Raw genomic sequence first — 26,373 nt, 5'->3', positions numbered from 1 at the left:
AAGGGACAGAGAAAGTCAAATGGCCCCATTACTCCCCATCCTCTAAACCCACTGCTCACCACGACGTGTCCTCACCAGCGCTGCTTCCACACCTAACTTCTAGTCACGTGTCTCACTAGGCGACTCTCTATTTCTTCCTACTCGATTTCCAACCCAGCCTCCTAAGGTTCCGTTACCATATTCAGTTCTTTAGTGCTCTTTATTTCCTTTCTCGCCCGGGATTCTACGATGCCTCCAGATTGAACGTCCTAAAAGGATCCAAACCGTAATTCCACAATTCTTACTTAAGAAGGTTAGTTATCGTCATTTATCTATTTCTGGACTAGGTCCGCGAAAGTGAGCCGAAAATTACAAGATCCTTCACACGATTCCGGAAGCTACTCTTTGGTGACGTAGGAATCCGGGCTGTCCCAAACTTCACAAGCGCGGGTTGGGCTGCTATGCCCTTGGGCTTCGGATTGGAGCGAATTTGCTCTCTCCAAGCATAGGGACTGCTGAGGAACAGCTTAGCAGCGTGTTCGGCTACAGAACACAGCTCGGGATACTTTGCAAGCTATGGTTGTACTCATGGACGATGCTTAAACTCCCTCTCCTCCCCGTGGAGCTCCTGGGATGGTCCGCCCCCGGAGCGCGCGACACTTTAAGTGCAGGGCTAGGCACCCATCGCTCGGCCAATTTTGTTAGCGCTGCGGTATGGACCCTAAGGAGGTGGAGGTCCGCACCTTGGAAGCGGAGGTCGCGGCCCTGAAGCCGTTGTGGGAGGAGCTGCTGGCGCCGGCGGAAGACACCACTAGAGTCCGGTACGTGGTGGTCTTCATTCTGTGGGTCCGCGGAAATTCTCTCGAGCGTTCCGGACTTCCCTGCAGACATTGCCGAAGGACCAAACGTGGGCGGGAACGCAAATTTGTAATAACGATCTAGGATGATAAGTTCGCGTGGAGACCCAGTTATAAGCGGGTGGCAACATGTGAATTTACTTAAACTGTACCGCTGTAAGGGAAGTAGGGGAAATGCCTGTCTAAAGGGCAACAGGGCCATTGTGCACTAATAGGCAGGGATAAGTGAAGAGAGCTATCTGCCACAGAGCGGTGGTATCTTAACGTCTTTTGCTACTTAGTAATAGGTAAGTAATCCATCGATTACTTAAACTGAGTTCCAGACTGAGAAAGGCAGGCAGAGATCTTTATGTGCATCATCTCTTCTAGTACCTATGACAATCCTCTAGGGTAGGTGCTATTTTTAATCCTGTCTTAAAGTTAAGGAACCTGAGGCTCAGTGAGGTTTCCTTAAGGTGCTTGCCCAAGGTCTCAGAGAAAGTAACCCAAGAGTCTAGCTTTAGAGCCCAGGCACTTTGTTTAGCTGGAGGAGGGGAGAAAGAGTCTATGTACCTACTGACTCAAACTTCTAAGCTACCCTATGATCAGGGACATTCTTCGTTTTTTCAGTCAAGACTAATTTGACAGGTACAAAGAGAATGAGGTTTTCCTGAGCTAACGGGGCAAGAAAATGACTTCTAAAGAAGAGGTTTGCATGCATGTTGGATGAGATCATGAAGTTGTAGAAGCTGTGACTGGTGAAAGGGAGAAGGAAGCAGGTGAACGGGGAACAGATGTGTTCCTCCACAACTGCAGGTGCTATTTCAGGGGTGCTCCACAGATGGGAAGCAGTCGTATTACTTGGGAGTTGGACGGAAATGCAAATTTGGCTTCACCTCCTCCTACTAAGTCAGAATTTTCACTCTTAAGAAAATGTGCACCCCACACTGTTTTGTGCACATTTGAAAGTTTGAGAAGTGCTGCATTATACTGTAGGGGAAAAAATTGTTGCTCTAACTGGCCACAAGATGTTATTATTAAATCAGAATAGTAATGTAATCTGGGCCTCCTCAATGATCCAGTTGGGAAAGTTGGAAGAGTCCAAATTATGGAAGACATTAAATATTAGTTCAGAGCGTTCGAATTTAATGTGAGGTTTCTTTTCATATGGTGAAGAAGGAAGATTGGGACCTGTGTACCAAGTTTCTTTATTTTTTATTTGTAGTGAAATACCATTCATTTTACCACCTTAACCATTTGTAAGTGGGCAGATCCGTGATATTACATTCATTCATAATATTGTGCACTCATCACTGCCATCCATCTCCATAATTTTTCATCTTGTAAAACTGAAACTATACCCTTCAAACCATATTCCCCACTTTCCTTAGCCTCTGGCAACCACTATTCTCCTTTCTCTGAATTTCTTTTCGAGGTACCTCATATAAATGGCATCGTACATGTTTGTCTTTGTGTGACTGATTTATTACACTTAGCTTAATAACCTCAAGGCCATCCATATTATAGCATATGGCAGACTCTCCTTCCTTTTTCAAGCTGAATAATCATTATATGTATATACATTTTGCTTATTATTCTGTCAATGGATGATGTTTGGGTTACTATCATGTAGCTATTGGGAATAATGCTGGTATGAATTTGGGTGTAGAATTATCTCTGAGACCCTGCTTTTAATTCTTCTGGGTATACACGGAGATGTGGAATTGCTGGATCACATGGTAATTCTATTTTGAACTTTTTGAGCACCCCTCACAATAGTGTTTTCCACAGTGGTTGTACCATTTTAAATTCCCATCAGTAGTCCCCAAAGGCTACAGGTATTCCACATCCTCCCCAACACTTGTTTTCTGTGTGTTTTTTTTTCGTATTGGTCATTGCTTTCTTTGTTTTTTTTTTAAGATTTTATTTATTTATTTTTAGAGGGGGGAAGTGGGAAGAAAGGGAGAGAAACATTAATGTGTGGCTGCCTCTCATGCACCCCTTACTGGGGATCTGGCTGTAACCCAAGCACATGCCCTAAACTGGGGATCCAATCTGTGACCTTTTGGTTGCAGGCCAGCACTCAGTCCACTGAGCCACACCAGCCAGGGCTGTTTTATGATTTTTTTTAAATAGCAATTCTAATGGGTATGAGGTTGTAGCTCACTGTAGTTTCTTTTGCATTTCCCTAATTTATTCATGTACTTACTGATCACGTACCTTTGGAGAAATGTCTAGTCACATCCTTTGCCTATTTTTGAATCAGGTGGTTTGGGTTTTTTTTTTTGTTGAGTTTTAAGAATTCTCTTTATATTTTAATCTCTTAACAGATATGTCGTTAGCAAGTATTTTCTACTGTTCTGTAGGTTGGCTTTTTATTGTGTCAATAGTATCTTTTGGTGTACAATTTTTTTTCTTGACGTCCACATTTTATGTCTATTTTTTCTCTTGTTACCTGTGCCTTGGCTGTCACATCTAAGAAATCATTGCCAAATCCAATATTATAAACCTATTATCCTGTGTTTTATTTGAAAACCTTTATTGCTTTAGTGTTACATTTATTTTTAATATATTTTATTGATTATACCAGTACAGTTGTTGTTCTATTCCCCCCTTCATTCTCCTCCACCCTGCACACCCCCTCTCCCACCATTCCCCCCCTTTAGTTTATGACCACGTGTCTCAAGTCCATTAGATTCTATATTTCCCCTACTATTCTTGCCCTCTACCCTATCTATTTTCTACCTACCGTCTATGCTACTTATTCTCTGTACCTTCTCCCCCCTTCTCCTCCTCCCACTCCCCTGTTGCTCACCCTCCATGTGTTCTTCATTTCTATGGTTCCACTCCTGATCTAGCTCTCCTCTTGGTTTGCTTTTGTTTTAGGTGTGGTTGTTGATAACTGTGAGTTTGCTGTCCTTTCACTGTTAACATTTTTCATCTTCTTTTTCTTATATAAGTCCCTTTAGCATTTCATATAATAAGGGCTTGGTGATGATGAACTCCTTGAATTTGACCTTATCTGAGAAGCACTTTATCTGTCCTTCCATTCTAAATGAAAACTTTGCTGGATAAAGCAATCTTGGCTGTAGGTGTTTGGATTTCATGACTTGGAATACTTCTTTCCAGCCCCTTCTTGCCTGGAAGGTCTCTTTTGAGAAATCCGCTGACAGTCTGATGGGCACTCCTTTGTAGGTGACTGTCCCCTTATCTCTTGCTGCTTCTAGGATTCTCTCCTTCATTTTAATCTTGGCTAATGTAATTATGATGTGCCTTGGTGTGTTCCTTCTTGGGTCCAACTTCTTTGGTACTCTCTGAGCTTCCTAGATTTCCTGGAAGTCTATTTCCTTTGCCAGGCTGGGGAAGTTCTCCTTTATTATTAGTTCAAATATGTTTTCCTCTCGTGGGTGTTTCTTTACCCCTTCTGGAACCCCTATAATTCGGATGTTGGAACATTTAAAGATGTCCTGGAGGTTCCTAAGCCTCTCCTCATTTTTTTTAATTCTTGTTTCTTCCTTCTTTTCTGGATGTTTTGTTCTTCCTTCTGGTCCATTCCATTGATTTGAGCCCCAGTTTCCTTTCCATCACTATTGTTTTCCTGTGCATTTCCCTTCATTTCAATTAGTTTAGCCTTCATATGTTCCTCTAATTAGTGACTATAATCAACCAGTTCTGTGAGCATCCTGATCACCAGTGTTTTGAACTGCATCTGAGAGGTTCGCTATTTCTTTTTCACTTAGAGTTATCGGCTCTGGGGCTTTGAGTTCTTCTGGAGCCATATTTTGGACTGTTCATGCCTGTTACCTATGAGGAGAGGAGCCCTAGGTGTTTACCAGGGCAGGACAACTCAGTCGCTGGGTTGTGACGCTGTATGTGGGGGCGGGGTCAAAGGAAACAAATGGCGGTCCCCTCTGCCTCCTCCCACTGCTGGGGCTGCGCGGTCAGTCTCACTGCTCACACCTCTGCTGGTTTATCTGTGCGCAAATGTGTGACCGTGCTCAGCCTGCCCCTCACCCTCACTGGGACCGAGACACTACCCCAGCTGCCTGCGCGCCTGGGTTGCCTGGGTTGGGGGATCCTTACTGCTAAACCCTGCTCTGACAGGTGCTGGCTCCACCCCTCTTACCGTCCTGGTTGAACGGTTCATTTTGGTCGGACTTCCGTATAGTTCACTTTTCTGTTCTTTGGCTGTGTCTTTGTTTACTAAACCTTTGTTGTATTCAAACTTGGTTGTGGGAGAAGGCACAGTGTTTCCACCCATGCCTCCATCTTGGTGGAAGTCCTGCTTTAGTGTTACATTTAAACCTTTGATCCAGTTTGAGTTAATTTTGTGTATGATATTAGAGAGGAGTTCAACTTTATTTTTTGCATGTGACTATCCAGTTTTCCCACCATCATTGAATGGTATTAGCACACTTATCAAAAATCACTTAACTGTATATGCAATGGTCTTTTTCTGAACTTTCTATTTTTTTTGTTAATATATTTTATTGATTGTGCTATTACAGTTGTCCCATTTTCCCCCTTTATTCCCCTCCACCCCTCTCTCACACCAGCATTGCCCCCCTTAGTTCATGTGCATTGGTTGTACATATAAGTTGTTCGGCTTCTCCATTTCACATACTATTCTTAACCTCCCCGTCTGTTTTGTACCTACCATTTATGCTTCTTTTTCTCTCTACCTCTTCCTCCCTTATCCCCCTCTACCTCCCTGCTGATAACCCTCCATGTGATTTCTATTTCCGTGAATCTGTTCCTGTTGTAGTTGTTTGCTTAGTTTGTTTTTGTTTTTCTTTTTTTAGGTTCATTTGTTGATAGTTGTGAGTTTGTTGTCTTCTAACTGTTCACTGTTCATATTTTTTATCTTCTTTTTCTTAGGTAAGTCCCTTTAAGATTTCATATAATAAGGGCTTCATTGTGATGAACTCCTTTAACTTGACCTTATCTGGGAAGTACTTTGTGTGCTCTTTGATTCTAAATGATAGCCTTGCTGGATAGAGTAATCTTGGATGTAGGTCCTTGCCTTTCATGACTTCAAGTACTTCTTTTCAGCCTCTTTCCTACAAGGTTTCTTTTGAGAAATAAGCTGGTAGTCTTATGGGAACTCCTTTGTAGGTAACTGACTCATTTTTTTGGCTGTTTTTAAGACTCCTTATCTTGAATCTTGGATAATGTGATATAATGTGCCTTGGTGTGTGCTTCCTTCGGTCCAACTTCTTTGGAACTCTGAACTTCTTGGACATCCTGAAGTCTCTTTCCTTTGTCAGATTGGCGAAGTTCTCCTTCATCATGTTTTCAGCTAAGTTTTCCATTTCTTGCTCTTCCTCTTCTCCTTCTGTCACCACTATGATTCCAGTGTTGGAACATTGAAATTTGCCCCGGAGGTTCCTAAGCCTCTCCTTGTTTTGAATTCTTGTTTCTTCATTCTGTTCCGGTTGAATGTTTATTTCTTCCTTTTCGTCCTAACCATTGATTTGAATCTTGGTTTCCTTCCCATCACTGTGGGTGCCCTGTACAATTCCCTTTATTTCACTTTGCATAGCCTTTACTTTTTCCTCTATTTTGAGACCATACTTAACCATTTGTGTGAGCATCCTGATTAACAACAGTGTTTTGAACTCTGCATCTGATACAATGGCTATGTCTTCATTGCTTAGTGGTATTTTTTTCTGGAGCTTTGATCTGTTCTTTCATTTGGGCCATATTTTTTTGTCTTTGCCCACTTGTTACATAGTAACGGGTGGAGCCTTAGGTATTCACTAGGGCAGTGCAACCTACCTATCACTGCCTTGTGATGCTGTATGTGGGGAGGCATCTGAGAGGAAACAGTGTTGCTTGCTAGGCCCTGCTCTCTGCTGGCTTTCGGTCATGTCTCCTACTACCCACAAATAAATTGAGAACTTGTGGTGCTGATTTCTGGGTGGTTTTGTGTATGTTCCAGGACCCTGTGGGTGTCTCCAATGAACTCTCCTATGAACCTGAGAGTTTTTCCTGCCACTCAACCCCCACAGGTTTTTTCAGTTAGAGGTTTTGAGGCTTTATTCCCTCCCCCCACCCTGGAACCCTGGGTTGCATGGTTTGTCTTGCTCCCCAGTTGTTTTTACTGGTTTATCCGCACGTAAATGTGGGAGCGCCTACTCTGCCAACTTCCGCCTTGCCACAGGTCATCTCCACCCCTAGTGGTCATCCACCCCTAGTGCCCATCTCCGCCCCTCCAACCAGTCTGGATGAATGTTTTTTCTTTAACTCCTTGGTTGTCGTGGACTTTCATACTGTTCAATTTTCTGGAAGTTCTGGTTATTTTGGGTTTTAAATTTCTTTTTGTTGTGCAAGGAGGCCAAGTGTATCTACTTACACCTCCATCAAGAAATTTCAGCTTTCTTGTTTATTGCTTTGATCTATATGTCTGTCTTCATACCAATACCACACTATTGTTTACTGTAGCTTTGAGGTAAATTTTGAAACAAGAAAGGTCTTCAGGTTTATTTTCAAGATTGTTTTGGTTATTGGGATTCTTTGAGATTCCATATGAATTTTAGGATGGCTTTTTGTACTGCAAAATATCTCATTGGAATTTTGATAGGGGTTGCATTGAATCTTTAGATTGCTTTAGGTAATTTTATTAATATTTTTAAGAATATTAAGTCTTCCAATCCATGAACTTGAGGTGGGTTTCCATTTACTTATATCTTCTTTAATGTCTTTCAGTGATATTTTATAGTTTTCATTGTACAAGTCTTTTACCTTCTTGGATAAATTTGATTCCTAAGTATTATAGTCTTTTCAGTGTTACTATAATTGGAATTGTTTTTGTAACTTCTTTTTCAAATTGTTTGTTATTGGTTTGTAGAAATGCATATGATTTTTGTGTGGTGACTTTGTATCTTGCTACTTTGCTGAATTCATATATTAGTTCTAACAAGTGTTTTTTATGTGTATGTGTGTGCATGGAATTAGGAGGGTTTTCTACATATAGGATCATATCAGTACAATAGCAAATAAGGATAATTTTACTTCTTTCTAACTCAGATGCTTTCTTTCCTTGCTTAATTGCTGTGGTTTGGAGTTCTATTACTATGTTGAATAAACGTAGTGAGAGTGAGCATCCTTGTTCTTGTTCCTGATGTTAAACTAAAAGCTTTTAGTTTTTTACTATTGATATGATGTTAGCTGGGGGCTTGTCATATATGGCCTTTATTATGTTGAATTATGTTTCCTGTATACTCAGTTGTTTGAGAGTTTGTATTATGTTGAATGGTGAATTTTTATTAAATACTTTTTTCTGCAGTTGAGATGATCATATCATTTTTATCCTTCATTTTGTGAATGTGGTGTATATTTTGATTTGCAGGTGTTTATCCTTGCATTAATGGACTAAATTGCACTTAATTATAGTGTGTGATTCTTTTAATATATTACTGAATTTGGTTTGCTAATATTTTCTTTTTTTAATATAATTTTTTATTTAATTCTTGTTCAAGTACAGGTTTCTGTCTTATATTCCCAATACTAATATTTTCTTGAGAATTTTTGCATCAATGTTCATCAGGGATATTGTCCTGTAACCTCCATTTTTTGTAGTGCCCATTTCTGGTTTTGTGTTCATTCCTCTTTTGTTTTCGGAAATTTGAGGATTGGTGTTGCTTCTTCAAATGTTTGGTAGAATTTACCATCCACCAAAGTAAGCCAGGTAGAAGCCACCTGGTTCTGGACTTTTGTTTGTAGGTAGGTTTTTACTTTATTTTATTTATTTTTAACCAAGGACCTATTTTATTACATTTCTATTTTATTTATTTATTTTTAGAGAGATGGTAAAAGAGGGAGAAAGAGAGGGAGAGAAACATCGATGTGTGAAGAGAAACATCAATGTGTGGTTGCATCTCACATGCCCCCAACTGAGGAGGACCTGGCCCACAGCCCAGGCATGTACCCTGACTAAGAATGGAATTGGCAACTCTTTGGTTCTCAGGCCAACACGCAATCCACTGAGCCATACCAGCCAGGGCTATTTTATTGATTGATTCTTAAAACATTTTTTATTCAAACTTTGTTGGTTAACATGATCATGTAGGTTTCAAGTATACATTTCTGTGATACATGATTTGTATATTGCATTGTGTGCCCATCACCCAAAGTCAAATCATCTTCCTACACCATGTTTTTGTCCCCCTTTACTACCCTCCTACCCACTTCCCTCTGGTAACCAGCATACTGGTGTCTGTCTATGTGTATGAGTTTCCATTTTATATTTCACATGTGAGTGGAATCATATGGCTCTTAGCTTCTTCTGACTTATTTTGCTTAGCATAATATTCTCAGGGTTTGTCCATTTTGTTGGAAATTGGCAATATTTCATCTTTTCTTATGGCTCTGTAGTTTTCCATAGTATCTTGTTTATACAGTCCTCTGTCAAAGGATACTTTGGCCACTGTGAGTAATGCTTCTGTGAACATAGGGATGCATATATCTTTGCAAATAAATGTTTTTGAGTTTTTTGGATAGATACCCAAAAGAGGAATTGATGTGTCATATGGTAACTCTATTTTTAGTTTTTCGAGGAGCTGCCATACTGTTTTCAATAGTGGCTATACCAGCATACATTCCCGCCGGCGGCGAAAAGGGTTCCTTATCTACGACCTCTCCAACACTTGTTATTACCTGTGTTGTTGATAATAGCCATTCTAACTGGTATGGGGTGGTATCTCATTATAGTTTTGATTTGCATTTTTCAAATAGCTACTAAAGTTGAACATATTTTCTTATATCTAATGCCTGTTTGTGTGTTCTCTTGGAAGAGGTGTCTGTTCAGGTCATCTGCCCATTTTTTAATCGATTGTTTGTTTGGTTTGAGTTGTATGAGTTCTTTATATATTTTGGAGATTAACCCGTGTTGAAATTGTTGTTTGCAAATACCTTCTGCCATTTGGTTGGTTGCTGTTTTGTGTTGTTGATGGTTTCTTCTGCTGTGCAGAGCTTTTTAGTTTTATATAGTCCCATTCATTTACTTTTGCCTTTACTTCTCTTCCCTTTGGGGTCAAATTCATAAAATGTTTCATCAACTAAGGTCCCTAAGTTTATTACCTATGTTTGCTTCTATGTATCTTATTGTTTCAGATCTTATGTTTATGTTGATCTGTTTTAAAGTAATTTTTGTACAAGGGGACAACTTGTAATTTAGTTTCATTCTTCTGCTTGTGGCTTTCCAGTTCTCCCAGCACTATTTGTTGATGACACTTTCTATTCTCCATTGTGTGTTTTTGGCTCCTTTATCAAAATTATTTGCCCTTATTCCTGTGGCTGTATTCTGGGCTCTCAATTCTGTCCATTGTTCTGTGTGTCTACTTTTCCAATACCATGCTGTTTTGATTATCATAGCTTTATAGTATAATTTGAAGTCATGAATGTGATACCTCTGGATTCATTTCTTTTTCTCAGGATTGCTTTTGATTTGGGGGGGTCTTTTGTGGTTCCATACAAATCTGATGACCTCTTATTTTCTTTTAAAAAATGCCATTAGGATTTCGATGGGATTACATTAAATCTGTATGTTGCTTTGGGTAATAAGGCCATTTTTACTATGCTGATTCTTTCAAAGAATGAACTTGTAATATCATTACATTTCATTGTGTCTTTTTCAATCTCTTTTAATAGTGCTGTGTAGTTTTTTGTATAGAAGTCCTTTACATCTTTTGTTACGTTTATTCCTAGGTATTTTACTTTTATTTTTATTTTTATTTGGGGGGGTTGATAAAAACCAGCATTTTAATCTTTTTAATTTTACCTTTATTATATATTTTTTCATTACCATTTAAGCCCCCTTATACAACCCTCCCCCCAACAATCACCACACTGTTGTCCATGAGGGTTTTTTTTGTTTGTTTTTGATCGATCCCTCTACCCCTAACCCCACCCGACCACTATTCTCCATCTATGACTCTCTATTTTGCTTGTTAGTTCAGTTTGTTCATTAGATTCCACATAAGTGTGAAATCATATGGTATTTGTCTTTTTCTGACCGGCTTATTTCACTTAGCTAATGTTCTATAAGTTCACTCATAATGTTGCAAAGGGTAAAATTTTCTTCTTTCTTTTGGCCGAGTAGAATTCCATTGTGTAACTGTCCCTTAGTTGTTGATGTTTTTTTAAAGATTTTATTTATTTATCTTTTAGAGGGGAAGGGAAGGAGAGAAGGAGAGAAGTATCAATGTATGGTTGCCTCTCATGGGTCCCCTGCTGGGAACTGGCTTGCATCCCAGGCATGTGCCCTGACTGGGAATCGAACCGCGATCGTGTGGTTTGCAGGCCCGCTCTCCCCTAGTTGTTTGATGCACTCATCTACTGATGGACACTTGGGCTGCTTCCATATCTAAGTGATTATAAATAATGCTGCAGTGAACATAGGGGTGCCTATGTTCTTCTGGATTAGTGTTTGGCTTCCTTTGGATATATTCCCAGAAGTGGGATCTCTGGGTCAAAAGACAAATCCATTTTTAATTTTGTTTGTTTGTTTTAGATTTTATTTATTAATCTTTAGAGGGGAAGGGAAGGAGAGAGGGAGAGAAATATCAATGTATGGTTGTCTCTTGTGGGTCCCCTGCTGGGAACTGGCCTGCAACCCAGGCATGTGTCCTGACTGAGAATCGAACCACGATCCTTTGGTTTGCAGGCCCATGCTCAATTCACTGAGCTACACCAGCCAAGGCCATTTTTAATTTTTTGAGGTATCTCCATACTGCTTTCCACAGTGGCTGCACCAAACTGCATTCCCACCAACAGTGTAAAAGGGTTCCCCTTTCTCCACATCCTTGTCAGCACTTGTTGATTTGTTGATTGTAGCCATTCTGACAGGTGTGAAATGGTATCTCATTGTGGTTTTTAAAGATTATTTATTTATTTATTTTTAGAGAGAGGGGAAGGGAGAACAAAAGAGAGGGAGAGAAACATCAATGTGTGGTTGCCTCTCACGTGGCCCCACTGGAGAACCAGCCCGCAACCCAGGCATGTGCCCTGACTGGGAATCAAACCAGCGACACTTTGGTTTGCAGCCTGGGCTCAATCCACTGAGATACACCAGTGAGGAAATCATTGTCCTTTTTATTTGCAATTCTCTGATGATTAGTGACATTGAGCTTCTTTTCATATGTCTGTTGGCCATTTGTATGTCTTCTTTGAAGGGGTGTCTCTTCAGATCCTTAGCTATTTTTTAATCGGGTTGTTTGTTTCTTTAGTGTTGAGTTTTGTAAATTCTTTATATATTTTATATATTAACCCCTTATCAGATGTATTGGTGAATATGTTCTCCCATTTTGGGGATTGTCTTTCTGTTTTGTTGCTGTTTTCCTTTGCTGTGCAAAACCTTTTTAGTTTGATGTAGTCCCATTTGTTTGTTTATTTTTCTTTTTCCTTGTTTGGGAAGGCATGACCGATAAAATATTGCTACGAATAATGTCTGAGATTTTGCTGCCTATGTTTTCTTCTAGGATTTTTATGGTTTCAGGTCTAACACTTAAGACTTTGATTCATTTTGAATTTGTTTTTTGGTGTGGTATAAGAAGGTGTTCTAGTTTCATTTTTCTGCACATATCTGTCCAGTTTTCCCCACACCATTTTTTGAATAGACTATCTTTAGCCAGGTATGTGCCCCGATCAGGAATTGAACTGGCAACCCTTTGGTTCATAGGCCAGCATTCAGTCCACTGAGTCACACCAGCCAGGGCTGGAGTACAGGTCTTTTACATCCTTGGTTAGGTTTATTTCTAGGTATTTTATTCTTTTTGAAGCAATTGTGAATGGATTGTTTTCTTTATTTCCCTTTCATTATTGGCATATAAGTATGCAACTGATTTCTGAACATTGATTTGTCACTTTGCTGAATTCATATATCAGTTCTAGTAGTTTCTTAGTGGAATCTTTGGGTTTCTCTAAAAATAGTATCATGTCTTCTGCAAATAGACTGTTTTCTTTTTTCCTTTCCAATTCGAATGATTTTTATTTCTTCTTCTTGTTTGACTGCTGTGGCTAGGACTTCCAGTACTATGTGAATAAGAGAGGTGAAAGTAGACATCCCTGCCTTGTTCCTGATCTTAAGGGGAACACTTACAGTTTTTGCCCATTGGGTATGATGCCAGTGGGTTTGTCATACATGGCCTTTATTATGTTTACATATGTAAATTGAGATTTCGATGGGATTAGGATTTCAATGGGATTTCATAAACATGTTTATGTATGTAAACATAATAGCTTAACAAATAAAGCAGAAATTTGTTTAGCATATAAAGCAGAAATTACACTGGAAGGAAAAGAAGAAATGAAAGAAATATTAAATTGAAAAGAAGAAATGAAAAAGAAGTTAAAGAAATATCTATTTCAGATATTGCTTTTTATTTCTAATTAGTCCTTTTTTATGGTTTCTATGTCTTTTTTCATGCTGCTGAGTATTCTTTTTTTTTTAAAGAATTAGTGGGTTTGTCATATATTGCCTTTATTATGTTTACATACGTAAACATAATAAATGTTTACTCCCTTTACTCCTACTTTGCTGAGGGTTCTTTTTAATCATAAATGGGTGCTGGATTTTATCAAAAGCTTTTTCTGCATCTATTGATATAATCATGCGTTTTTTACCATTCATGTTTATGTGGTGAGTCACATTTATGATTTGTGAATGTTATATCATCCTTGCATTCCCATAATAAATCCCACTTGATCATGGTGCACTGATCTTCTTGATGCATTGCTGTGTTTGGTTGCTAATATTCTGTTTGAGGATTTTAGCCTCTATGTTTAGCAGGGTTATTGGCCTATAATTTTCTTTCTTTGCAGTGTCATTATCTAGTTTTGTTATTAAAATAATGCTGGCCTTGTACAATGAATTTGGGAGCCTACCCTCCATTTGTTTTTTATGAAGTAGTTTGAGAATCACACGTGTTAGTTCTTCTTGGAATGTTTGGTAAAATTCACCTGTGAAGCCATCTGGCCCAGGGCTTTTGTTTGTTGGAAGTCTTTTGATTAGTGCTTCAATTTCATTAGGTGTAATCTGTCTGTTCAGGTTCTCTGATTCTTCCTGTTTTAGTTTCGTAAGATTGCATGTTTCCAGAAATTTATCCATTTCATCCAGGTTGTTCAATTATTGACATATCATTGTTCAAAATATTTTCTTACAATTTTTTGTATTTTTTATGTCAGTTGTTATTTCTTCTTTCATTTCTCATTTTATTTATTAGAATCCTTTCTTTTTTATTCTTGATGTATCTGGTTAAAGGTTTGTCAATCTTGTTTATCTTTTCAAAGAACCAGCTCTTGGATTCACTGATGTTTTGTATTGTTTTTTTAGACTCTATTTCATTTATTTTTGCTCTGATTTTAATTATTTCCTTCCTTCTACTCACTTTGGGCTTTGTTGTTCCTTTTCATATTCCTTTAAGTGCGAAGTTAATTTGTTTATTTGAGCTTTTTCTTCTTCTTTGAGATAACCCTGTAATACTATGAATTTCCCTCTTAGGATTGCTTTTCTAGTGTCCCATAGATTTTGGATTGTTATGTCCTCATTTTCCTTTGTTTCAAGGTATCTTTTGTTTTTTTCTTGATCTTGTTGTTCACCTGTTCATCGTTTAATAATATCTTATTTATCTTCCATGTTTTTGTGTGTTTTTCACTGTTCTTCTTGTGATTGATTTCTAGTTTCATAGCACTGTGGTCAGAGAAGATGCTTGTTATGATTTCAGTCTTCTTAAATTTATTTAGAATTGTTTTCTGTCCTAGCCTGTGTTGTATCCTAGAAAATGTTTTATGTGTACTTGAAAAGTATGTATATTCTGCTACTTTGGGATGAAATGCTGTGAAGATAATAATTGATTCCATTTGATCCAGTGTGTTATGTAAGGTTACTGTCTCCTTGTTGATTTTCTGCCTGATAGATCTATCCATTAAAGTCAGTGGGGTATTAAAAATTCCTGTGACTGTGTTTCTGTTGATATCTCCTTTTATGTCCATTAGGGTTTGCTTTACATATTTAGGTGCACCTATGTTGGGTGCATAATGTTTACTAGGGTTATATCTTGTTGGATTGTTCCCTTTATCATTAGGTAGTGTTCTTCTTTGTCTCTTACTATAGCCTTGGTTTTAAAGTTTATTTTGTCTAATATAAGTACTGTTACCCTAGCTTCTTTTTTTCCCATTTGCATGAAAGATCTCTTTTTAATCTGTGTATCTTTCGATCTGAGATGGGTCTCTTGAAGGCAGCATTTATATGGGTCTTGTTTACTTGTCCATTCAGCTATCCTCTGTCTTTTGGTCAGAGTATTTAAGCCATTTACATTAAGGTAATTATTGATAGATTTGTATGTAGTTCCATTTTACTGTTTCCCCCCCCGCCCCCCCCCCACACTTCTCTTCTTAAAGCAAGCCATTTAATGTTATTTGCAGTACTGGTTTGGTGTTAAAAAAAACTCCTTTAGCTTTTTCTTGACCAAGAAATAAGTTCCTTATTTCTCCTTCAGTTTTAAATGATAGGCTTGCTGTGTAAAGTAGCCTTGTTTGTAGGTCCTTGATTTTCATCACCTTGAATATTTCATGCCACTTCCTCCTGGCCTGAAATGTTCCTGATGTGTAATCAGATGATAGTCTAATAGGTGCTCCCTTGTAGGTAACTACCTGCTTTTCTCTTGGCTTGTAGGATTCTCTGCTTATCCTTAAGCCTTGTCATTTTAATTATGATATATCTCTGTGCAGACCTCTGTGGGTCCAATTTGTTTGTGGTCTCTCAGCTTCCTGGACTTTTTCCTTTACCAGATTAAGGGGGTTTTTGGACATTTTTTCTTTAAATAGCTTCTTGATCCCTTGGTCATTCTCTTCTCCTGGTATTCCCATGATGCAGATGTTGTCATTCTTCATGTTGTCCACGTTTTTTCTTAAGCTCTTTTAATGTTTTAAAATTCTTTTCTCTTTCTGCTGTTCTTCCTGGGTGTTTTTTTTCTACCTTGTCTTCCAAATCACTGATTCAATTCTATGCTTCATCTAACCTACTGTTTATTCCTTCCAGTGTATTATTTATTTCAGATATTGCATTTTTAATTCCGACTGGTCCTTTTTTATGGTTTCTATGTCTTTTTTCATGCTGCTGAGTATTCTTTTTTAAAGAAGATATTATTTATTTTATCTTTAGAGAGAGGTGTAGAGAGGGAGAAACACAGGAAGAGAAACATCAGTGTGTCATTGCTTCTCATGTGTCCTCTCCTGTGAACCTGGTCCACAACCCAGGCATGTGCCCTGACTGGGAAATGAACTAGCCACCCTTTGCCTCGCAGTTCAGTGCTCAGTCCTCTGAGCCAGACCAGCTAAAGCAGTGTTGAGTGTTCTTATAATCATTACTGTAAACTTTCTATCTGATAAATTGCTTGCCCTTATTTCATCTAATTCTTCCAGAAACTTCTCTTATTCTTTCATTTGGGGTCTGTTTCTTTGTCTTCCCATTTTGGCTGCTTTATAATTTCTGCTTTATATGTTAAACTAATGAGCTGCTAAGCCAGTCAGTTATTAATCTAATGAATCCGTGATCATTAGTCAGGCTTAATGACCATAGGGCAAGGCTGTTGCTTCCCCTCAGGCTGATGCCATTTAGAGAGCAGTGATGTGCCTGAAGGAGATGACTTCTGCGGTATAGGAAATGACTCAGCACAGGGATCCTGGTGGCTGTGGCCTCTGTGTTCTCTCCAGAGCCACAACCCCAGACTCTCCTCAAGTGTCTCTAGTCCACTCTGCCTTCCCTTTGCCAGAACCCAGGGTAAGTGGCTGGAAAGGAAATTTTGTGTGTTGTCCCTTTCAGAGGCTCTCTTTGTCTCCAGCCATCTGTCCTTGGCAGATGGAAAGTCTGCTACTTTGCACAGCTGGATGTTTTCTTTGTTCCTTTCTGGCTCTGGTGTTGTAGAATGGGAAGCTCAGCTTCAGATTTAGACACCACACTTCTCAGGGGGAACCTCGGCCACTGAAATATCCTTACCTCTGCCACTTCAGCTGCCGCCCATAGGAGTCCAGCCACCAACCTTGGGTCTCCTCTGCACTACCTACCAGTCACATTGTGGTGAAGTGTTTTCTTCTGTCTGTCCATGGTTATAAGACTTCTCTCCATCTGGTGTTCATTTGGTTATTCAAAGTGATTTCTCTACAATATAGTTGTAAGTCTAGATTGGTCCTGAGAGGAGGTTAGTGTAGCTTCCATTTAGTGTAGCTTCCACGTACTCCTCTGCCATCTTGGATCGCCCCATACCCTCCCCCACAAAAAAAAACCCTCAGTATTTTATTCTTTTTTTTTTAAAGTTTTTAAAAAAGATTTTATTCAATTATTTTTAGAGGGGGAGAGAGGGAGAGAAATATCAATGTATGGTTGCCTCTCGTGCATCCCCTGCTGGGATCTGGCCTGCAACCCAGGCATGTGCCCTGACTGGGAATTGAACTGCGATCGTCTTGTTCACAGGCCTGTGCTCAATCCACTGAGCTACACCAGCCAGGGCAGTATTTCATTCTTTTGGTTGCAATTGCAAAAGTAATTGGTTTTTCTATTTCTTGTATGAAAATTCATTGTTAGTATATAAGAAGGCAGTGGGTTTTTGTATGTNTGCTGGGAACTGGCCTGCAACCCAGGCATGTGCCCTGACTGGGAATTGAACTGTGATCGTCTTGTTCACAGGCCTGTGCTCAATCCACTGAGCTACACCAGCCAGGGCAGTATTTCATTCTTTTGGTTGCAATTGCAAAAGTAATTGGTTTTTCTATTTCTTGTATGAAAATTCATTGTTAGTATATAAGAAGGCAGTGGGTTTTTGTATGTTGATTTTGTATCCTATAATTTTATTCTAGTCCTTTACTGCTTCTAATAGTTTTATGGCGGAATCTTTAGACTTTTCCATATACAAAATCATGTCATCTGTAAAAAAGTGACATTTTACTTCTTTCTTCCCAATTTGAATGCCTTTTATTTCTTTCTCTTGCCTGATTGCTCTGGCTAGGACTTCCATAACTATGTTGAATAAGAGTGGTAAGAGCACACATTCTTTTCTTATTCCTGATCTTAGAGAAAAAGCTTTTCTAAGAGGCTTTTACCACTGAGTGTATTAGCTAAGGGTTTGTCACAGGGCCTTTATTATGTTGAAGTTCTTTCCTTCTATACCCATTTTATTGAGTGTTTTAATTATAGTGGATGTCGTTTCTTATCGAATGCTTTTTCTCATCTGTTGATAAGATCATATGATCTTTGTCTTTTGTTTCGTTAATGTGGTATCATCAGTATAATATTGTACTGATGAATTTGTGTGTGTTGAACCATCCTTGTGCCCCTGGAATGAACTCCCCTTGATCATGATGTATTATTTTTTTAAATGTATTGTATTTGATTTGCTATAGTATTTTGTTTAGGATTTTTGCATCTGTGTTGATCAGATGTTGGTCTCTATGGTTTTTTATTTTTAAATGTTATCCTTGCCAGGTTTGATATCAGAGTTATGTTGTCCTAATAAAATGTATTAAGAAGTATTGGCCCTTCTTCAGTTTTTTGGAAGGGTTTGAGAAAGATAGATTTCAAATTTTCTTTATATGTTTGGTAGAATTCACTAGTGAAGGCATCTGGTCCTGGACTTTTATTTTTTGGGATGTTTTAATGGTTGTTTCAGTTTCCTCATAGTTTATCAGTCTATTTAGATTTTTCTTCATGATTCAGTCAAGGAATGTTACATATTTCTAGGAACTTACCCATTTCTTCTGGTTTATTGAATTTGTCAGCATATATTCTTTCATAGTATTCCAGATCCTTTGTATATATATGTGTGATGTCTGTGGTAATTTCTCTTTTATTTATAAGGTTGTTTGTATCAGTCTTTTCTCTTTTTTCCTCAGTAAGTCTAGCCAGGGGTTTCTCAACTTCATTAACTTTTTCAAAGAACCAACTCTTTGTTGTATTAATTTTTTGTGTAGTCTTTTTGTTCTCTATTTCTTTCAAATTTTTCTAATTTTTATTATTTCTTGTCTTTTGTTGACTTTAGATTGCTTTTGTTCTTTTTCTAGTTCTTTAAGATGTGATGTTAAGTTATTTATTTGGTATTTCTCTTGTTTCTGGAGATAGGTGTGCAAGTATATGAACTCTCTTCTTATTATTGCTTTTGCTGCATCCCATAAATTTTGATATGATGTATTATCATTCCAATTTGTTTCTGTCTTTTTTAAAAAACTAAAAAATCTTTATTCAAGTATATATTTATTGATTTTTAAGAGAGAGAAAAGGAAACATAAATGTGAGAGAAAAATGTCAATTGGTTGCCTCTCATATATAATCTAACTAGGAATCAAAACCATAGTTGAGGTATGTGCCCTGACCAAATCAAACCTGCAACCTTTTGATGTGTGGGACAATGCTCCAACCAACTATTCCACCCAGCCTGGCTGTCTCTATATATCTTTTGACCTCACCTTTTATTTCTTTCTTCTTTGACCCATTCATTTTTTAGTAGTGTGTTGTTTAATCTCTGTATATTTTACTTTACTTCCATCGTGCAGTCGATTTCTAATTTCCAAGCATTGCGGTAAAAGGATATGCTTGGTATAATTTTACTCTTCTTGAATTTGTTGAGGCCATTTTGTTACCCAGCATATGGTCTTTCTTTGAGAATGTTCTGTGTGTAATGAAGAAGAATGCATAATCTGATGTTCTGGAGTGAAAGGCTCTGTAAATGCCCATTGTGATTATTTGGTCTGTTTCATTTTAGGCTGACATTTCTTTGTTGATTTTTCTGTTTAGATGATCTGTCTAGAGCTGTGAATAGAGTATTAAGATCCCCATCTGTGATTGTATTGTTGTCTGCTTCTCCCTTTTTTCTGTTGGTAGTTGCTTTAAATATTTCAGTGCTTCCTGATTGGGTGCATATATATAAAGAAGTAGTATGTCTTCTTGATGTAGTATCCTTTTTATCATTATAAAATGTCCATATTTGTCTCCTATTACTCTTTTATCTTGAAATTTATTTTGTCAGATATAAGTATGCCTACTTCTGCTTTCTGGGAATGTCATTTGTTTAGAGAATCATTATCCACCCTTTCACTCTGAATTTACCTTTTCTTTGCAGGCAACATAGCTTGGGTTTTGTTTTTTTATCCTATCTACTACCATGTGCCTCTTTATTGATGAATTGAATCCACTTACATCTCCCTAAATGTAAATATTGATGTAGGAGATTTCCTGGAGCCATTTGGGTTTTTGTTTTCAGGTGATTCTCTGCCTCTATTGGTTCTTTTTTTTTTTCATTGTTGCTCAAGCACAGTTGTCTCCATTTTCACCCCACCACGCCCCCGCCCCTCCGTAATATGTGATTCCTCTTGTGTGTGCCCCACTGGGGACCTGGCCGCACCCAGGCATTTTCCTTGACTGGGAATCAAACCATGACCCTTTGGTTCACAGGCTGGCACTCAATCCACTGAGCCACACCAGCCAGGGTGGTTGTTTCCTTTTGTATGTCTGAGTGTTGTATTTGTTTGGTAGTATTCCATATTTTCCCTTTGATTTCTCTTTTTCTACCATATGTCTCAGTTTTGGGGGTTTTTGCGTGTGATTACCATTAGATTTATGAAAAAGAAAGTTTGATATATGCAGTAGATGTTTGTCCCTCTCCTTTTATGTTTTTGTTGTCACAAATTATCTCTGTTTATGCTCTAAGTTTGTTGGTGTTCTTACTTGTAGATTTGTGACCTTTTGTTTTTATTTTTAGGTGAAATTACCTCCTTCATTATTTCCTACTGTCGAGGTCTCTTCTGGTGATGAATTCTCTCAGCTTCTGTATGTCTGGAAAAGTCTTTATTTATTCTTCACATTGAAGAGAAAACATTGTTGGCAGTTGGCTCCATAGCTCAGGGGTTAGAGTACTGGTCTTGTGAAAAGATAGCATTGCTGAGTATATTATTCTTGGCTGGTAATTTCTCTCAGTAGTTTGAATATTTGGTTCCACTCTCTTCTGGAACTCTTTTTTTTCTTGGTGAGTCTAGCTAAAGTTTAGTTTAGTTTTTGTTTTTTTTTTTTTAAGATTTTATTTATTTTTATTTTTAGAGAGGAAAAGAGGAAGAGAAACATCAGTATGTGGTTACCTCTCATGTGTCCCTTGCTGGGGACCTGGCCTGTGCCCCAGGCATGTGCCCCAACTGGAAATTGAACTCGTGACCCTTTGATTTTGCAGGCTGGTGCTCCATCCACTGAGCCACATCAGCTAGGGTTAGTTTGTTTTATTTATCTTTTCAAAATGGTCAGTTACCAGTTTGATTGATTATTTCCTGTTGACTTTTTAGTTTGTACTTTATTTGCTCCTCACTCTGATCTTTGTTATTCCGTTCCTCCTACTAACTTTAGGCTTCATTTGTACTTCTTTTCCTTGTTTCTTGAGGTGTAGACTTAGTATTTTTATTTGCAATAGCTCCTGCGTTAAGGTCGGCAGTTACTGCATTGATATTCTCCCTTAGTACTGCTCCTGCTTCAGCCCATAAGTTTGATATATAGTGTATATTCATTTGTCTCAGAATGTTGTTTGATTTCTGTTTTGATATCTTCTTTGATCCACTGGTTGTTCAGTAGTAAGTTGTTTATTTTTTACACATTTGTGAGTTTTTTCAGTTTTCTTCTTGTAATTTTTAATTTTATACCATTGTGGTTAGAAAAAATGGTGTGATTTCAGTCTTAAATTTATTAAGACTTGTTTTATGGCTGAACATATGATCTATCCTGGAGAATGTTCCATGTACTCTTGTGAAGAATGTATATTCTGTTGCTTTTGGGTGGAATGTACAGTATATGTCTGTTAGGCCATCTGGTCTGATGTGTCCTTTAAGACCAGTGTTTCCTATTGATTTTCTTTCTGGATGATCTACCCATTGATGATAGTAGTATATTAAAGTCCTCTACCATTATTATAATACTGTTTTCTCCATTTAGGTTTGTTAATATTTGGTTTGTATATTTAATTGCTCTTGTTGGGTGTACAAATATTTACAAATACTATATCTTACTGGACTGACCCCTTTATTATTATGTAATGATAATATTTGTCCTATTAAAATCTTTGTCTTTAAGTCTATTTTTTAATATGAGTATAGGTACCCCATCTTTCTTTTGGTACTCATTTGCATGTAATATTTTTTTCCTTCCATCTGTTCACTTTTAGTGTGTATGTGTACTTCTATGTCTTTTTTTTTGTCCTTGTGTCTTAAGTGAATCTCTTCTAAGTATGTACATGGGTCTTGTTTTTTATGCATTCAACCAGTGCATTTTGATCGAAAGTTAGTTGGTTTATATATTTTTAGAGATTTTACATATTTTTCGAGAGAGGGGAAAGGAGGGATAAAAAGAGGGAGAGAAACCTCAATATGCCAGAGACATATTGATTGGTTGCTCTTGCATGCCCCCTACTGGGGACCTGGCCCACAATCCAGGTGTGTACCCTGACCGGAAATCAAACTGGCTGCCTTTTGTTTCACAGTCTGACATTCAGTCCACTGAGCCACACCAGCCAGTGCAGTTGATTTACATTTTAAGTAATTATTGACAAGTGTATACTTATTGTCACTTTGTTGTTTTCTGGTGGCTTTTTAATTTTTAAAAATTTTATTGTTTATGTTATTGTAGTTGTCCCAATTTTTCCCCTTTCACCACCCCACACCTAGCCCGCCCCCAAGTCCATAATCAGTCCCCTCACCATTGTTCATGTCCATGGGTCCTTCTCATACGTTCTTTGACTAATCCCTTCACTATCTTTTAATCAGTCCCACTGCCAGCCCCCCGCACTTATACCTGTTAGTCTGTTCCATGATTCTGTGCCTGGGGTTCTATTTTTCTCATTAGTTTATTTTGTTCATTAGATTCCTCTTATAAGTAACATCAGATGGTACTTGTCTTTCACCAACTGACTTATTTCGCTTAGCAAAATAATCTCCAGTTCCATCCATGCTGTCACAGAGGGTAGGAATTCCTTTTTTCTTTCTGCTGTGTGATATTCAATTGTGTGGATATATAATCAATGGCATTTCTATAAACCAATAATGAACTATCAGAGAAACTAAGAAGACAATCCCATTTATTATTGTAACAACAACAACAAAATAAGGTATCTAAGAATACATTTAACCAAGAAGATAAAAGACCTATATTTGAAAAACTATAGGACACTGAAGAAATAAATGAGGGAGATACAAGTAAGTGGAAGCATATACCATGCTCATGGGTTGGAAGAATTAATATCATTAAAATGTTTATACTACCTAACCAATGTATAGATTCAACACAATTCAGATTAAGATACCAATGGCATATTTCACAGATCTAGAACAAATGTTCCAAAAAGGTGTATGGAACCAAATAAGACCCCAGATATTCTCAGCAATCTTGAGAAAGAAGAACAAAGTTGGAGGGATCACAGTACTTGATGTCAAACTATACTATGAAGCCACACTGTAACCCAAACAGTCTGGTACTGGTATAAGAATAGACACATAAGTCAATGGAACAGAATAGAGAGCCCCCGAGTAAACCCATGTCTTTATGATCGATATTTAACAAAGGAGGAAAGAGCATACTGTAAAATGGAGTAAAGACAGTCTCTTCAGTAAGTGGTGTTGGGAGAACTGGACTGGTACATGCTAAAAAATGAAACTAGATCACCATCTTATACCATACACCAGAGTAAAATAAAAATGGATAAAAGACTTAAGTTTAATCATGATACCTTTAAAATCCTACAAGAAAACGTAGGCAGTAAAATTTCAGATATCTCCGATAGCAATATTGTCAATACGTTTTCTGGTAGTTTTGTAATTCCCTGTTCCTTTCTTTCTTGCTTGCTGTTTCCTTTTGTGACTTCATGATTTTCTGTGGTGGTATGCTTAGATTCCTTTCTCATTTGTATATCTGGTAAAGGTTTTTGCTCTGTGGTTATCATGAAGGTTACATAAAACATGTTACATTTATAATCATCTGTTTTAAATTGTTAACAACTTACATTTGAATACATTGTCAAGCTCCACATTTTTACATCCCCACCCCACATCTTATGTTTGGATGTCACAATTTACATCTTTTTATCTTGTGTATCCCATAACAAACTATATCAGACTGCTTCTGTAGTGCAATTGCTGTCTAGGTGGGGAGATTGATTCCTGGTGCTTCCTACTCCACCAACTTCCCAGAACACTAGCTCATTGGCTTTTAAACTTGAAGTCTCATGTAGATTTGTTTTAAAAGAGGCAACTTTCTTGTGAGCTTCTTTTAACCAAAAAATTATGCTAATTTATAAGTAATAAGTAAAACTATAAAACCAATAAAGCCCCTAACCCCAAATCATTCAAACTAATATCATTAGTTGAAATGGACTGATGACATTTTATTCCAAATAAATTCCTGCTACGAATAAGAACATTTAGTTGTCTTTTTGTGATAAAACTTAACATGAATTTACCAGTACCTTATTTGAAGTATACAGTTCAGTGGCATTAACTACTTTCACACTATCAAGCAACCATCATTGCTATCCTCCTTTAAAACTTTTTCATTGCCCCAAAGTGACAGTCTGTACCCATTAAAAATAATTCCACATTCTTCCCTTTCCAGTCATAGATTTCTTCTTTTTTGAGTTTCGCATATCTATCCTTTAGTATAATGACTTAGTTTTCTTATTGCTTTGCTCTGTTAGAAGTACCTTGACTTTTTCATTCATACTCATTCATAGTTTGCTGTGACATTATTTGCTATTCACTTAGGAGGAACTCGACATTTGTATATGAAGATTGCCTCTCTCCTTTTTTATCAGTTTTCTATATTTAAAGTAATTTTATTACTTTATTAAATTAATAAATTTTAATAAATTTAATTAAAGTAATAAAGTAATTTTTATTACTTTTATTAAAGTGATTAATCGATGGCAAATACAAAAGGGCATGTGGTTGTCTCTCAGAATATACTTAACTTAATATTTTAAATTAGTGTTAAAACATTTAAAAATTACTATAGACTTTGTACAAGTTTTTGATTTCCAATGTGAAGAATACAGACTTGGAGGACCCAAGATGTAAAATAAGAATTAGAATAGTCATGCCCCAGAATTGAAAGAAGGTGTTTCTTAAGATGGCTTCTAGAAGTCAGCACTGTGGTAGAATGTGGTAGAGAGTATGAGGGTAATATAGTGTGACAGAATGTAAAGTACCATTCTGTGTGATTATAAGCTGAAATTTTACTATTTTTCAACGAAAATAGAGTTACATGTTCTCAATTAAGAGTATTTGATTGTGGTGTTAAGGAAAGTATGCTATTTATTTTTTCAGAATTTTTACCCCCTGTATGCTCAGATTTCCTGAGAATCTCTTTCTTTTTATTTTTTTTAACTTTTATTTATTTTTAGAGAGGGGAAGGCAGAAAGAGAGGGAGAGAAACATCAATGTGTGGTTGCCTCTCATATGGCCCCCACTGGGTTCCTGGCCTGCAACCTAGGCACGTGCCCTGACTGGGAATCAAACCTGCAACCCTCTGGTTCGCAGGCCTGCACTCAACCCACTGAGCTATACCAGCCAGGCACTGAGAATCTCTTTCTTAACATACAATGCTCTGTGATATTATACTTATTTTGGAAGTGAAATCTTCCTAATTTGTTTTTAACTTCATGACATCTCTTAAAATAATATGAGATGTCTTGGTATATCACACGTTTAGGTTGGAGCATTTTAAACATTCCTACCTAAATGGACATTTTAATTCTTTAAAATACTCTGTGATAATATTTTTATAGTTTCTTTGAATATATAGAAATATGGTAGGATAATTTGTTTAGGTTTGTGTTATTGTTGTGGTAAAAGGTTGTAGTGTCAGTAAGCCACGTTGGTTTTGAGTTGGTTTTAATGGAAAAAGATTCAGAAGGACAACTTGGGAACTGTTTGAAGAAATTTGTAGATGTTAGATGTTTTTTTGTTTAATCCTCACCCAAGGACATGCTTACTGAATTTAGAGAGAGGGGAAGTGTCAGAGGGAGGAAGGGAGAGAATCATGAGTTGGTTGCCTCTTGTACTCCCCTGATGTGGACACTGGCCCACAATGTCTGCGGCATTATGGATGTGACGAGACATTCACATGGACTACCAAGTCCTGTGGAGGAAAAGGGATGGCACAGCTACTCTCTCAAGAGGGAAGCGCCTCGGAATGGCCTGACCACTCTCTCAAGAGGAGTGCACCCCAACCCTTGCCTTGACAGGCTTTTATTGGATTCAATTTGCATAGGAATAAAGCTCATCAATCATTGTCAGTCAGAAATGATTAAACAATAGATAACATTTAAAGAACTCTGAGGGCTTATTCTGAGTCAGGGTCATATAATTAAAGGGCCATAAAACTTTGGGGAACAAACTCACTTCCTGCTTGGTCCCTTATTATTTAAATTGAGGGTATTAGCAAAGTAGGCTTCACAGGATTTTATGCATTCTTTCTTAGGCCTGATCACCCTAGGGAACCCCCCCCCCCCCTTTCCAGCACAGGATAGCACCCACCACTGGCATT

At 37.7% G+C, this 26,373-nt stretch overlaps 2 protein-coding genes across 4 annotated transcripts in view; one reads left to right on the top strand and one right to left on the bottom strand.

Moving 5' to 3' along the window:
* Positions 1-340, bottom strand: part of NOL8 (nucleolar protein 8) — a 42,695-nt gene extending 42,355 nt beyond the window's left edge. The window contains exon 1 of one of the 2 annotated variants that reach the window (XM_037037149.1): positions 37-340. The gene's annotated coding sequence lies outside the window, so the exon portion shown is untranslated. The remainder of the gene's footprint in view (positions 1-36) is intronic. The other variant, XM_037037148.1, reaches the window with a different exon arrangement.
* Positions 341-426: 86 nt separating this feature from the next.
* CENPP (centromere protein P) overlaps positions 427-26,373 on the top strand; it is a 286,410-nt gene continuing 260,463 nt past the window's right edge. For both annotated transcript variants that reach the window (XR_005065114.1, XM_037037156.1), the window contains exon 1: positions 427-800. Coding sequence is in view for 1 of the 2 variants with exons in the window: in XM_037037156.1 (XP_036893051.1) it covers positions 694-800 (107 nt within the window). In the remaining variant the exon portion in view is untranslated. The remainder of the gene's footprint in view (positions 801-26,373) is intronic.

Source organism: Sturnira hondurensis, unplaced genomic scaffold (genome assembly GCF_014824575.4).
Source record: "Sturnira hondurensis isolate 20B ecotype Veracruz unplaced genomic scaffold, ASM1482457v3 Scaffold0022910, whole genome shotgun sequence".
Taxonomy (NCBI): Eukaryota; Metazoa; Chordata; class Mammalia; order Chiroptera; family Phyllostomidae; genus Sturnira; species Sturnira hondurensis.
This window is presented reverse-complemented; position numbering and strand designations above follow the sequence as displayed.